The sequence below is a fragment of the Athene cunicularia genome (genome assembly GCF_003259725.1).
Source record: "Athene cunicularia isolate RWA chromosome 7 unlocalized genomic scaffold, athCun1 chr7_part1, whole genome shotgun sequence".
In the NCBI taxonomy this organism is placed as follows: domain Eukaryota; kingdom Metazoa; phylum Chordata; class Aves; order Strigiformes; family Strigidae; genus Athene; species Athene cunicularia.
In genome coordinates, this window is record NW_020799107.1 from 14,460,813 (window position 1) to 14,476,059 (window position 15,247).

At 36.4% G+C, this 15,247-nt stretch overlaps 1 protein-coding gene and 2 long non-coding RNA genes across 7 annotated transcripts in view; 2 read left to right on the forward strand and 1 right to left on the reverse strand.

The window, feature by feature from the left end:
• The window catches only part of LOC113482280, a 20,156-nt gene extending 8,983 nt beyond the window's left edge, over positions 1-11,173 (reverse strand). Inside the window, exon 1 of the long non-coding RNA XR_003398811.1 lies at positions 9,438-11,173. This is a non-coding gene — a long non-coding RNA (uncharacterized LOC113482280). The remainder of the gene's footprint in view (positions 1-9,437) is intronic.
• Positions 7-15,247, forward strand: part of GPR155 (G protein-coupled receptor 155) — a 28,998-nt gene continuing 13,757 nt past the window's right edge. For 4 of the 5 annotated variants that reach the window (XM_026852774.1, XM_026852778.1, XM_026852777.1 and 1 more), the window contains exons 1-5: positions 7-147; positions 6,120-6,625; positions 11,181-11,580; positions 12,924-13,089; positions 14,386-14,541. In XM_026852774.1, the coding sequence (XP_026708575.1) occupies positions 6,133-6,625; positions 11,181-11,580; positions 12,924-13,089; positions 14,386-14,541 (1,215 nt within the window). In that variant the 5' untranslated portion in view covers positions 7-147; positions 6,120-6,132. The remainder of the gene's footprint in view (positions 148-6,119; positions 6,626-11,180; positions 11,581-12,923; positions 13,090-14,385; positions 14,542-15,247) is intronic. The other variant, XM_026852776.1, reaches the window with a different exon arrangement.
• LOC113482281 lies at positions 6,632-7,380 on the forward strand. The gene is made up of 2 exons (XR_003398812.1): positions 6,632-7,233; positions 7,275-7,380. It is a non-coding gene; the product is annotated as an uncharacterized LOC113482281 (long non-coding RNA).

Here is a 15,247-nt window from a genome sequence, read left to right on the forward strand (position 1 = left end):
CCGGGGCGGGTCAGGCCAGGCCGGGCCAGTCCTCCCCTCCTGGCCCTTGGTACCGGCGGCCTCGGCCTTGGGGAGTTTCTCACCTTGGCAGAGTACAAATCCTCTATAGGTACCCTTGTGCGGAGGCGCCTACCAAAAGCTAAGTAGGTAAGCTGCCCGCTCCTTCCCCCGGCTTCTGGCTTTATTTTCTAGTGAGACAGCTGTCACAGGACAGTGCTGTTATTTTTGTATCTCTCTGGTGTCTCTTAGTGAAAATGCTGTGTGCTTGTAGCTGGGGTGACCACGGAAAGGAGAGCAGTGATGGGCAAAAAAGGGGTAGGCAAGAGGTGTTTGGTTTTGTTGTGGCTTTCTCACTGTTAAGTCAGAGGATGTTTCATCTCTATTTGGCAAGTGGGGTAAGTGAGGTGCTGCTGACAGTAAAATATAATCTGTATTTTGAAAAATGTTTTGTTTGCTGCAAAAGCATGTATCTATCTGTTGACAAGCCCTAAGAGGAGCCTGATAGAAAATTAAAGGGAGGTAGGTTTTCCATGTGTTTTGCTGGCTGGATATTTTGTGCTGTTGGCACGTGTTGCTTCATTTGGTCTTGTCTGAACACCCGCCCTGACAAATGCTGATGGAGCTGCAAGTGTTGCCGTTTTGAGCTCTGCCAGTCGGGTGCTCAGGGCAGGCCTTGGCTTCGCAGGGCTTTCTCTGCACTGGCTTCCCCTGCTTCTCTGCTGCCCAGGTGCTTTCTCTGTAATGACAGCACAGGAAAAAAAAATTAAAAAGAAATGCAATCTTAAAAAATAACTGCTCGGAGATACTTAAGGTCTGATATTTCTTGTGGCGTTGTCTGGATTTCAAGCTAGGGGTGGCCCACTTCTTGGGTTAATTGCTGGTACAATATTGTCCTCTCTGTGCTTTCTTAGCACAGTAAAGAGAAAAGTAAACATTGCGGTTAACTCACAGGAATAGGAACTGCAGTAATCACTTCTTCTCACTTAATTTTATCATCGTAATGCTCTAAAGTTGCTTCCTTTTTGCCTTACTGTTCAAACTTCTATATGAAAATGCATATGGTACATTCTTACCGGGGCTGAGGGTGAGATGCTAGAACTGCCATGAATGGTAACTATTCCAGCCCGGATTCCACTTTCAGTCTCCTGAATAAAATAATGTGTCATCCTTGGGATGTTTCTACATTGCATTAAAGTAGGAAATGAGGTCATGTTGTGGGATATAATTTGTGAACAATGTGCACAGCCTTGCCAGTGTCACCAGAGTTATCCTGAGAGTGATTATCAGCTGAGAGCTTGAGAATGAGAGACCAGAGGGAAGACATACATTGAGGTATCTCTTTTATTCTCTCATACAGTCTTTGACTTTCATTAGAAAAGAAGATGAAAGGGATTTTCTTGCTGGAAAAGGAGACAACTCTATTTTGGTTGTTGGAGGGGAACCTGATGTTGCTTAACTCACAGCTGCTGGAGAATTGAGTTTCTGGTCTGGTGAATTTTAACACTTTACAAATATTGACAGCCTACGAGAGAAGTAGGCAAATATCACAGCTCCAGTTTGTTTCAAGGGAATTGTAAAGCACTTGTTCCTTGCTCTCTGTCTCTTGTTGGTCTTCATACCAGGCTTCCTCTCATGCTGGCTGTACTGTCTTTACTTACAAATGCAAGCTGACAGTCTGGCTGCAAGCAGCTATGTTTGATGCACTTGACAGCAAATAAAGCAGCATTGCTCCTAAAAGCTTTGTTTTCATTGGCCTGCAGTTCCCAACAGTGCAGCTGTGTCTGAGTTTTCAAGGATTCAAATCTCAATCCTCAGTCCACAAATCATATGTCCTATGGAGTCAAAGTTAAGTGCTTTCCTTTGGAACTGTGTTATATTTCCTTATTTTAGTGTCATTTGATTAGTTATTTTGTTATGTCTACTGTACAAACAGATGAGTTTCTGTGTAGAACATTTAAGGTTTTGGTTTTGCGTCAGATCGATGTCTTTGATTTAATTAAGAACTATGAATTGAATAATTTCACTCATGTGAGATGCTAGTTTGAGTTAAGCCCCAGGTGTGATAAGGCTATATGTTAAATCTGCGATTAGTCATTACATAATCTCACAACAGTTATGTAAATGCATGTATCCTACAGAGCAAAAGAGGCTGAGATGTATTTACTGTGTTAAGCAGTATGCTGTGCAAGAGCTTGCATTTCTGGAAAATACCCACTGCTCTGCAGTAGATACCTGTGTTAAATGTGAATGTTTTGGGATGTGCCTATCTCTGGAGCTGAAGAGATCATTCATACTCAAAGCCCTCTGAGGAGTGCCAGTAGCGGCTTTAGTGTGATGCAGTTTCGCTCTTTGAAACTCAATGTGGTTCACCAAAAACTGGGCCTGCCTGACTTTACAGGGTCCCTTGTAATGAAGTTCAAGGTGAAGATAGCCTGAAGGAAGGCTGCAGAACTATTTGTGGCACTTTACAAAAGATGATGGAGGATGTGTGGTTGTATATCCATGTCGGTTTTGATCTAGTGAGGAAGATACGGGATTTAGCACATGCTTCTGACTGATACAACTAGAGAGTTGGTCTTCTGCATATTTAAGTCCTGAATTATAAAACTGGGTACAAGGGCACGTATATTTTGTAGCAATTCTATGAGGAGAAATAATAATTTTAATACAGAGGGAAGAGAGGTGTTTAATTTACACACAATTTTGGTTTAAAAGTATGGGCTTGTGTAGCTGCATTGATAGACTCATTTGTGAAGGCTTAGTCTGTGCAAGCAAAAAGCCTGGATAGCTTAAACCAGTTTTTAGGAGAGAGGGGAAGGAGATGTTACAGTGGAAGGAGTCCTTCCCACTATATGATTTTATGTGGACTGTGGCTTTTGTGAGTAAGAATGTCAGAAAATAAATTTTGTCATTAGTATTGACACGATGGTAAAAGATACAGCCTTGGATATGTAGTCACAGGGAATGAGAAGGAATGGTACAATTTAGGGATAGATATAACCAAAATACACTTCTGCTACAGATCAAACATTGCATATGGTTAAAAAAGCTTCACGTTTATCTTATTGCTGAAAAAAATACCTCAACAGAGCAGGGAGTATGTTGAACATGTTGCATTGTCAGGAGCCTTACCTCTATGCAGTGCTGCAAGCTTGAAGAATTTGAGGTGGGGCTGTGCCAAAAACCTGCTTTTCATTTGGCAGCTAGTGTAGAATGTGGCTGGCTTCTTTCAAGAATTCAGTGTTGGAAATCTGTCTTTCATCTTTTTGTGGACATTTTGCAAATCCCAAGAACTTCCCTAAATTTTGTTAGTAGAAGAAATGGTTTGTTGTCTGCTGAATTCATTGCAAGTTTTTTCCATCGTTCTATAGTAGATAATGCTTTGAGCTCCTGATCTGAATACATCTTGGCAAATATATAATCTATAACATAAGAAAAATACAACCTTTAAAATAAGCCCTACTTGAAGTGAGACTCATTTTCCTTGGGAGAAGACATAGCCAAGACTACTGGACAGATTTGGATGATGCAGCTGCTCAGTCCCGATAAATTACAACAGCATTGTAGGAGTGCTTACTAAAAGCCTCAGGCATAAATAAAAGTCATGAGTCAAAGAGTTCGTACTACATGTGAATATGTGTATGCTGGATGCCAGGGTGTGAAATAGAGCATACAAGATCTTACCTTTGCTCTGACTTTGATTTAGTTGCTTATTTACCTGGCTGTTATCAGTTCTCGGTTCCCTGTGGATAGGCTACAAAGAGGCTGGGAAGACTCTTAAACCAGTTGTCAGTTTGCACAGATATAGCCATTGTGCTGTACAAAGCACTGGTTTGGGAGCTGGAAATCTCAGCTTTGCCACTGATATGTTTCATAGCTTATGGCAAACCAGTTCACCTTTGCCTTAGGTTCTATATCTACAAAGCAGAGTACATTATCTTGACTTCCTTTCCAGAATACTTCAGGATTTAGTTATGTCAAAATTCTATATGTTAGTTAGCTGATGGACTGCTCATGTTTCAGAACTGTTTCAGCAAAGCCATATCTGCTTCTGGCAAGACTTTGCTATTGACCAATGAATATTTGTGTTTAATGTCTTCTCTTCATCTGATTTGCCGACTTTACATTTCTACCTGCATATAGAACCTGCTGTGTTACAGTCAGCCCTTTCAAAGGGGATTGTGAAGATCAGGAGTCACGAGACATATGTGTTGTACATAAATACTTGATTTAATACATACTTAAATTTCACTGTTATAGGCCTAAAGAATTGTATGTAGGAATGTGGGTAAACAATAGCACGATGAATTAAATCATTGGCCACGGCGTCATATATGGATCCCTTTCTAACTGGAAACTGTATTGTTAGCACATGTTACTGAAATGTTGGGAGAGGTTGAAGTTGCATAATGCAAGGTACAAGCTTGAAGGGCAATATGATGATTTGATCTCTAAATCTTTCTTGAAGGTAGAGGGCCCTGCCAAGTGTATTTTGTGCCAGAGCACAGAAACTGTGATTCTTGGTCAAATTTATCTTCCTTGACTGGCACTCAGTTCTTGTAAGGACTATTCCTCTTGTTATTCTGTAATAGATTAAGAGGGCATAATCTTATGCTGTGAAAGAATATGAAAGCAAGGGGGTTTTGATGTGCAGAGCATGAGTCTGTAGAAGGATGTACAAAAGAAGAACTGATACTAATAGACTATGAAGATTTTTCTTGCAACAGAGTTATAGATGAGTATGAGTTCAGTAGGGTTGCATTTCCTCCAAATTAGTGGATTTTGTAACCTTTGTCACTCACCTCTAGCAAAATAGATGCACGGCACAGAGTAACTGCTTCTTGGGAGAATAGGAGGAGGGCAGTTTCAGGCTCACTGGACATGATTTGACAGCAGGATGCTCAGAAGAGATCTTGGAGACAGGCTGAAATGATAGTTTTAACAGAAGAAGATAGGTCTGGATTAGAAAGAAAGATCTATGAGTCATCTATTTATAATGGAATAGTGCTTATGAAAATACACAGGCAGAGGATGTGGGGAGACAAAAGAGGAACAAGGAAAGAGCCCTATCAGCAGCCACAGAAATTTAGAGGGATCCTCCCGTGTAAATGTTGCAGGACCAAGTAGAGATGGGAGGGCAGTTAGGAGGCACTGTAATTACAAAAGATATGGGAAAGGTGAAATTTCAAGAAGATGATTATGATAAAGGGTATGATGGTCACAAAGAATTGAGGTGGAACACCAATTCTAAGAGTTTGAGATGATTTTGGCCTCTCATGGTTTTGGTGAGTTGTTTCAGGGGCAGAACCTTGGTTAAATAGGATCTAAAGATAAGGAGGACTCCTAACCATGCATAAAGTTGGGCATGTGGAAGCAGAGGTGAACAACAGTAGTTAGATGACAAGCGTGGGATTTTAGTATCAGGAGTTTTAAGGTGTGTTTTTATTGTGAAGGAGAGAAACAAGTAGGACATGGTTTAGGGAGGACCTGAAGTAAAATTTTCTGGGGTGAACAAAAGGAGTTAGAAAACTAAAAATTTCTCTCTTTCAAAGCAGAATATGTGAGAATTGTAGGGAATTGACAGTGAGCTCAGGAGATAAGGAAGGTTACAAGCTGCTAAGTATGTGAAAAGTGTTATGCTTTTCTGTTAGTGAACTAGATTTGTAATGGTAGTCCACCAAGCGAGGACTATACACTGAGAATTTAGCAATTACTGTTTTCTGAAATGATGACTGGAAAGTGCTGAAGAGTTGTCATTTATTCTAAATGATGTTTAGAATAATAAAACATCCTTGTTTTATCTCCTTTTCTTGCAACAGATTTTTTGGTTTTTGAATGTCCAATCTACATTTAGTTTTAATATTTCACTGTTGCCCTCAAATTTATTTGGGGATTTTTAGCCTCTGTCAGTTGTCTTCTTGAATTGTGTGGAGTTGCGAGAAGGTGATGTGTGTATGGAATGGTATTTCAGCATTCTTCTTTCTCAGAGTTGTTTAGCTACTTATTAGTTATAATTCATTTGTAATGCAGTTTTAAGTGCAAACTTTTTTGTCAGTGAGCCTACTACCATAAATATTCACAGTTTTGGAAGTTAAGAAATAAATTTATTTCTTTTGCAGATGAAATCATTTCATGCTCTTTTTTTGGAAGAAGTGGTCAAAGAAAATGGATAACTATTCAGACTTCAATGCAAAGAATCTCTCATCTTCAGCTAATATGTCTATTTCTTTGCCTGGACAAGTTGGACTCAATAGCACTAGTGGTACTCCTTCTATGTCAATAAGCAGGCTTTTTCCAGCCCTGTTAGAATGCTTTGGAATAATTCTTTGCGGCTATGTAGCTGGAAGAGCCAACATTATCACATCAACTCAGGCCAAAGGACTGGGAAATTTTGTGTCCCGTTTTGCACTCCCAGCTCTACTATTCAAAAACATGGTGGTACTTAACTTTTCTGATGTGAATTGGTCATTCCTGTACAGTATTTTAGTTGCTAAAGCTGCTGTATTTTTCTTAGTCTGCGTTTTAACATTGTTGGTAGCCAGTCCTGAGAATCGATTTAGCAAAGCAGGTTTGTTCCCTATTTTTGCTACACAAAGCAATGACTTTGCACTGGGATATCCAATAGGTAAGTGTGCTTTCTTCTTTAAAATTATTTTTCAGTGTTCTAGATGTGTTTGCTTTCATTTTTTCCATAATTTGAAATTGACTTCTGAAATTAAGTTATGAGCTATTGAAGACATTTCTCAAGTCACATTTCTTGACCTTAGACCATGTATGTTTTAGTAAGGGAAGAAAACTGTAAGCTGTATGAATGAGGCAGAATTTACAACAATCCAACTACTGTTGTCTGTATGATCTAGTCATGTTAAAATAAATCAGATTTATTTTTTTTTTACTGATTTAAAATATAATTTCAAAATTGGTATATTGCCTTCTGGGAAATTTCCAGTTTCCCTCAGGACCAAAATTCCTTGCTTTGCAAAGTATGAGCCTGTACCTGTGGTCCCTGAAATAGCTGTAGTGGGGTTTTTACCGATTTGGCATTATGTCTTGGTGTAGCTCAAAGAAAAAATCTAGCCATAATGTTGGTGCCTACTGGTTGTGGAGTGTGTGTGACAAACTTTAAATCTGTTCAGAAGAAACTTCTCATTTTTGTGCTACTTAATTTATGTAGCAAATGGTATTTTATCCCATAATCTTTAGTCATGGAAGAAGTCAGTCTTTTAAAAGCAAGTGTTACAAGAAATAATACCATCATTTCTCTGTATCACAAGATTGCTGCGTGATTAGTGGTTACTTGCATTTGTGTATCAAATCGGAATTTTATGTGGCTGTGGTGCCATTCTCGGGATGTGTTACTAACCACCAGTCCAGCAGAGCTAACAAACAAACAAAACACAAAGAGGCATTCAGAGTATAACTTATATAGCTGTGTACTCTTGTTCTTGTAAGTATCTGAATTCCAAGCAACATCAGTTATTAAACTTAATTTATCCCACTATGCAAGACTTATTTTTTTCCCTTTTGATAAGCAAGATTTTTATTTATATATATATATATATATACGTTTTCTTAATGGTATGTTGATATGCTTCTAGCCATGCATACTGTGTGCTTAGGAAGCGGTGTGGAGTTGTAGCAGCCTTCTCCCACCTGCGGCTGCCTGAATTGCAGTGCTTTTTACCTGTCTTGGGAGGCACTTCTGTGCCAACGCAGCTTTCAGCGCTGCCTGCCAGGCTGACCCGTGTGGCTGGTGTGGGAAAGCACGCTGCAGGTATGGGGATCTTCAAAATACATCTCGAGTGGAAGGTATTTGGAGAGGCTGTCTGGACTATGTTTCATTTGTTTGCTGCTTCCTGAAGAGAGAATGCTCTATGCCTCTCAAATTCTCTTGAGATCACTCATCATCTAGACAAGGTTAGGAACAAAAAGAGAAAGCAAGTTTATTCTAGCAAAGCAAGCAGCAAGATATTTGATTACGGAATTGGAAATACAGTTACAAAAGAGAAGCTTAAACATGTAATTCCAGATTATATGTAACAAGTAGCTCTGTATTCTCCCTGTTCCAGAGCAACGTGCTCAGGAGAATCTTTAATCTTTTTTGCTCTCTTCAAATTTGCTGTATATGTCTAAAATATAGACAAATGCAATTGCAAACTTTTTCTCCATTAGATGAAAATATCCTGTTTCCCTCAGTTGCATCTCCTGAGTTTTATTCCTCTTGAGAGAAATCTGAATTATATCACAAATAGGGGTTGTAAGGATTACAACTTTGTTTCTTGGTACTGAATTAAAATGCCAGTTAGGGTTTCTCTTTTTCTATTTTGTCTGAACATATTTCTGTTGTATCCTTCTAGTTAAAATCTTTTTTCTACTTTGGATGACTTTCTTGTCAGAGTACATTTTTCTCCATGTATTTCATGATTTATAAGATATGATTAATATTTCTTCTATTTACAATCTGGCCAAATTCACAACATTTAGTTCATTAAGAGCTTTACTGGAATACTTAACAGTAACACAATAAGTACTTAAGAGTTGCTTATTTCTAAGAGCTGTTTATTTCGTTTTCCCTTCTTCCGACTTTCATCAGTGTTTGGTTCATGCTGTTACATGTGAAAACTTTACTGTTAGTGGCTTTTCTGAAGTGTTCGCATAACTGGGCAACAAAGAATGCATTGTTTATTTCTTTTATGTATGGTGATAGGTAGTGTTTTGAGAAAAGCCTGATCTTTTAATGGAAATATAATTTTAGAGGTTGCTTCAGTTTAAATTTATAAAGGAAAAAACTCAGTATTAACAAATACTGTGTATTATAATAAAACTATTTCAAAAGGCAGTTTGAACTCCTAAATAAATAAATAACATCCTGAGGTTTCAACCAATGTAATTTCTTTAATACCCACTACGCCATTTTTCGCTGTTTAACAAAGATTTTCAAATAGGAAAATTAAAACACAGGTTAAAGTTTTAAAGATTGCCACTTTGTTTTTCTTTAAATGACAGTTCTACACTACAAGTGATGTTGGTGTGAAAAACAACTGGTACAGGAGTTTGCTAGCACCCCCCTGACATAGATAAATTACTACGATAGAAAGCTTTGTTTTTTATTACTGGGTGAGATGATACAACTCTTGACAGAACAGCTTGTACTCTCTGGTGCTGTATTGTTGAAGCACAGGTGTAGCAGGAGTGTTGTGTGGACAGTGCCTCAGTTACCATGACACTTAATGGTGCTAACTGTATTGAGCATGAACAGCTAGTGTGTGATTTACATGTAAGTTTGAGCAGCTGGGATGTGGAGAATTGATTTTTTTTTTTTTTTTAAGTATTAAAAAAATCTTTGATTTCAGTTTTTTGTTGTGATCAGCAAGTAGTCACCTTGATTTAAATAAAAATAATTTTTTTCCATCAGAGATAGTTGTGGATTATTTCACTTTTTTTTTTTTTTTTTTTTTTTTTTCACCTACTGACTCATTAATCTACATTGGTTCCACTTTTTTCTACCCAGGAAAATACATTGTGACTTCATACATCAGTTAATACAATATATTAAGGTCTATAACTACTTTAAGTATACAGTTTCATTTTGCCAAAAAATAATGATTTATTACGTTTTTCATTCAGGCGTTATTTACATGTGAGTTGTGTTGAGTTGCATTTGATTGAAATGGGCATTTTGTATAAAGCAGCTCACTCTAAGGTTTGAGGTTTTAGAAAAAAAAATCACTTACATAAAAAGTGTCCAGCATGTTTGAAGTTTATCAAAATATATTTAGTGTTTAAAACTGGCTTGATAAATGTAGTAACTAACCACAAACTTGGTAGTTCTGTTCAGCAGTTTATTTAGGATTTTGAGACAGGTAGTCTTGTATATGTACTTTAATCATGGTCTGTAAGAGGAAAAGCACCTTTAGTGCCTTTTCTTATATACTGGAAATCAACTAATTGAGAATGTCAGTTTATTCAATCTGAAGAGGAGACTGTTTATAGTAAATGTTGATTTAGCACTTAGTAGATCCTGTCATTCCAGATGCTTAAATAATATGAAAGTAAAAATCTGATTTTGAAAACCAGGTTTTTTTCTTTTTTAGAAAAATAACAGGTTTAGTATATGGGAAAATGGAAATACCTGCAACAGCTGGCAGCTTAGTGATCTTAAACATTATTTAGTACTTTGAGTGCTAAGCTATCCCACAGAAAGGTCTAGTAGGTGTATTTATACAATAGTACTTCCTGGGTTTTTAATACTCTTTGTAGTACAAGTAAAATTGCACTGCATATTAAGATACTTCTGCCTGGGGAACAATGTGTTTCTTTCTAAGGTAGGAAAAACTATAATGGAAAGCATCATTTGGCATATTTCTGAAAATTATTAGAAATAACATTATAAGGCAGGTAAAAGATAACATCCTACTTTTAAAAACGTTGGGGTTTTTTAATTCACCCTAGAATAGAATCTTGTATATCTTTCCACAGTCTTTTAATTATTTTTGAAGTGCTGTTATCACAAACTTGAAATAAGAAGCAATTCTACCTTGACTCAGAAGTATGTAGTAGCAATGAAGACAAATGCTCATGATTTAAAATTCCTTGAGGGACTAGAGCTACAGCAATAATAGTCCCAGAGAATGAACTAGTAATCATGTGATAATGTATTTTGTATTTGGTTGTTGCTTTGCTGTATTTTATTGAATCAATGTAGAAAGGTCACCCCTGATTTATCCATGGAAGACTGGTTAAATTCCAAAGATGTGAGACTCCCCTAAGATGAGAGGCAACTTGTGTTCTGCAGAGGTGCATTTAATTCTCCACAACTGTTATTTTTGGGGGGAGGAAAAGCAATTAAGAACAAACCCAAAAATTTTTCAGTATTTGGGATGAGCACATGGGAGTGTTATATATTGTTTGTTTGTTTGTTTGTTTTCCTGTAAATGTTGAATATTCATAGAATCATTAAATAGTGTTGGGTCTTTGGTCTTTAATGTGTTCATTAGTCAACTGTGGTGTAACGGTGATTACTTACTACAGCATCTTATATTGATTGTAAATGCAGTTACTTCTGAAAGAAAATGAAATAGTTTTTCTCTAGTTTTCAGACAACAAAATTTAATTTCAATATTAATGTATTTTTGTACTGAAATGTCATCACTCATCACTTTTCGTTTCCTGTCTTCTAGTTGAAGCTTTATATCAAACCACTTACCCAGAATATCTCCAGTACATTTACCTAGTGGCTCCAATATCCCTTATGATGCTAAACCCTTTGGGGTTTATCTTCTGTGAAATCCAGAAGTGGAGGGATAATCGCACTGTGTCACTCAGCAAAATCAAAATAGTGGGCCTAGCACTCCTTCGAGTTTTGCAGAATCCAATTGTATTCATGGTCTTCATAGGAATTGCCTCAAACTTTATTCTTGGCCAGAAAATTCCCGAATACCTTGAAAACTTCCTTGACGGACTGGGCAGTTCATTTTCTGGCTCTGCACTTTTTTACCTTGGACTAACTATGGTGGGACAAACAAAAAAACTGACAAAGGGTATGTTTGTTGCACTGATCCTTCTCATCACAGCTAAACTGTAAGTTTGGTTTATGTACTTTTATAATTTTTGTTCTCTAGATGTTTTAAGCTCTGAATATACTGGTCAGATGGCTTTCCAATCAAAATCATTAAAATGATAGTATGTTTCACTTCCAGTATTTTGGGTGAGTGTTTCCCAAACTCTTTGACACTGTACAACTGTTAACTTTTAAAGGAAGTGTAGAAGACTACAAGCCTGTTGTCAAGCTCTGCAGAGAAAAAAATTCAGGGGTGCTGTGACTTCATGGTCGTCCCGGCAGGCCATCTGTCACGAATGGAGTGTTTGGGAAATTATTAGCTTAAATGAAAATTTAGTAGTTAAATAGTTAGATAAGAGTGAGTTTAAATATTATTTAATTAGTATTTGTATTTTCTTTGGATTACACAGTACTTCTCTAAATTAGATGATTTTCCTTGCTTTGTCTATAAATCTTTGAAACTGCTGGATTGGAAGAGCTTTAAAATGGTTGCTTTCTGACTTTTAAGCATGAATAAATGACAGTTTGAATTTAGAAATTATGCCATCATTATCTTCCCTTGAATATATCTGTTACTGGTGAACTAAATATTTTATTTGCTACAGAGCTACAATGACCATAATAGAAGGATTGTTTGCTGGTTATGTTTATACTGTAAAATTTGAAGGTGCATTTGGATATCAGTGCAACTAACTAGCAAACTTTAAAGACCTAGCCTGTAAACTATAAGCTCAATAGCAAATTTTGTAAGAACATTACCACTTTGCTTTACTAGTGTTTATGTAATTAGCTGTTGTAAGGCTTACATAGTGAGTCTGTGTGTGATCTGGGGTATTGCTGAAGGCAAATAAAAGAGTATTGCAGGGATGGGTGGTTTTACTGGCCAAAACTTTCAGAAGGGATACTTAAGCTTGAGCCCATGCTGTATTTCAGACAGCTTACTGAAAAGTGGTCTAAATTGCAAAATTTCTGACTGCTTAGAGCTACTATTACTTTAACAGTTGAAAAATTAGGGGGGTGGTGGTTATATTTTACCTTTCTAAATCTGAGGTTTATACAAAGAACATGTCAGCACAATCAGAGAATGTGTTTATATCCTAGAGTTTGTTGTAATTTTTACCCTTTTTTGTGTGTATGGGTTTTTCTGGTTTAACTTTACATTTTGCAGCAACTGGTAAATGTCATGTAACAGTAAAGGCAATCATTCAAAACAATGTCAGGATTTTGCTTTTCATAAAGTATTCAGTAAAGTAAATAGTATTCAAACAAGCTTTAAATTGCCTTTTGGTTCATTTTCTGATAAGAGTCTATTGCTATAGCTTGAGTAATTTTTTTTAAATTACGTTTTTCTCTCTCTTTTCAGACTTATGATGCCATTTCTCTGTAGAGAAATGGTGGAACTCTTGGACAAGAGTGACAGCGTAGTCAACCACACCAGTTTATCAAACTATGCATTTCTTTATGGAGTTTTTCCAGCAGCACCTGGTGTCGCAATATTTGCAAGTCAATTTAATATGGAAGTAGGAATTGTATGTGCTTAGCTTTTCCCAAACATGTACTATCATTGAGCTTAACTTTGTTGATGAAATACTTAAATAGACTTGATAAATTTGATTTTCCATAGTATAGACTCCTTAGATTTACTTGTACTCTCTAGATCTCAAATATAAATTGTATTTTAGATTATTAAGCAAAGTACTCTCTCCTGGTCCTGATGTCTCAAGTGTCTTGATAGTACGTGTTCATAAATAAGACCTCATACTTTTCTTATTTGTCACTAGCAAGAAGAACTAGGATACCTTTATATTTAAAGAACTATTTTTGTTGTGGGTTTGTTTCTGGTTTTGGGTTGGGTTTTTTTTGTTTGGTTGGTTGTTTTTTTTTTCTAAAGACCTCATCTTTGAGCTACTGTTTTTATAGAAAAAAACAAATTATGTTACTGACTTCAGTAAGAACAGTGTTAGCTTAATGCTGAAAAATTATGAAAGAACTTAAACTTACGCTTTAACTGATTCTATTGTGTTGCCCTTCAGTTAAATCTTGCAATACAAATTCATTTTTTTATAGTAGGAGGTTATCAGTTATCTTTTCAGCTTAAAATACAAATGTTGTAACTGTTTCATTTCTTCCACTTGAAGTGACATTACAACATTTCTGTTGACTTCTATTGTTTTTGTTATCTATGTTGTATCTTTTTTTAAAGAAAATTTTTAAAAAAGATACTAGAAGTAAACCATACAGGATAGAATTTTGTCCCAACAAACTCAGAAAATCTCTTTAAAACAGAGATCTTTAGTATCTGTAGTATGAATAGCAATTCACACTTCCATCACTTTGCAAATTCTAGAAATCAGACAATGAGAAGTCAAAATAGAAACCACTTAAATGTAAATATATATGGCTTCTTCGCATGAATTGGTGCGTATTAGTATTTGCATAACTATATGTTTTCTTATTTATGGTGTGAATGTTTGCATCCAAAAGTAAATTGTGACATTGTAAATTCACCCATAGGCTGTAGTCATTAGTATATTTGACACCTGTCATAAGTATACTTGACACCCATGAAAAAGTTCTGTAAAAATTTGCAGTAGGGAATCTCTATTCCTACTATTTCAGAAGTCAGTTAAAATGTATGTATAAAATGGATACTTTCTGGCTCAAATTCTAAATAATTTGTTGTAGAAACAACTCAGTGATTTGTTAAAGGTCTATGTACATTTAATTCAAAGGTTCAATTTTGCCAGTGGTTGTATTCCTGAAAGCAGATTATTTAGTTTGAGATCTGATTAACTTTGTTCTTGTTTGTTTGACCATTTTTGCAGATTACCTCAGGCATGGTGATAAGCACTTTTGTGTCTGCACCTATTATGTATGTTTCTGCGTGGCTGTTGACCATTCCATCTATGGACCCCAACCCACTGGCATCTGCACTCCAAAATGTTAGCTTTGATATAAGTATTGTCAGCCTCATTTCTCTGGTAGGTATTGATGAAGTGAAATACAAAAGCACACTATCATGTCAGGGTAACATTAGTACGTAAGCAGCAAATGAAGTCATGATGTGACATTTCCTTGTCATATCCTGTTGCAGAAGGATGAGAAAGGAGTTAAAAAAATCTTCTTGATTTAGCAGTGGGTCAGCTGGAAAGCTACACTGTAGAAAAAGATGGTTAAGTGAATTAGAGCACTAGTGCAGGGCTTAAGAGTTTGTCCTTTTTGTGTGTTGTGGTTTGTTTGTTGTTTTTTTTTAAATAACAGGGTGTGAGGGAATAACAATACTAGTTTACACCACAGGGAACAATTATGTCAAGCCATGTGAGGTGCTTGGATATCACAGTAATGGAGGCTGTGTACAAAATTCAGCTCCAGAAATGTCAGTGAATATTTATTAAATAAGTGTTAATGTAAATGTTTAGCTTGGAAGTTTTAATTTAACTTTATCAAATTCATTTTCTATAAATTATTTTCTTAAAAATTGGGTTGATAATCCAGAAGTCCAATGTGAATAGCGTTTTGGCTTTATAGGCACTACAGACAGTGTGTTTGTTTTTTTTTAAATAAAAACATCCACATTGGAGGGAGTTGGAATTCACTTGTCTTGAAACAGTGCCTCAAGAGAAGACACAAGTAAACACTTCATCTTGATATCACAGATCATTTTGGGAGATTCAGGGTGGGGGAAGT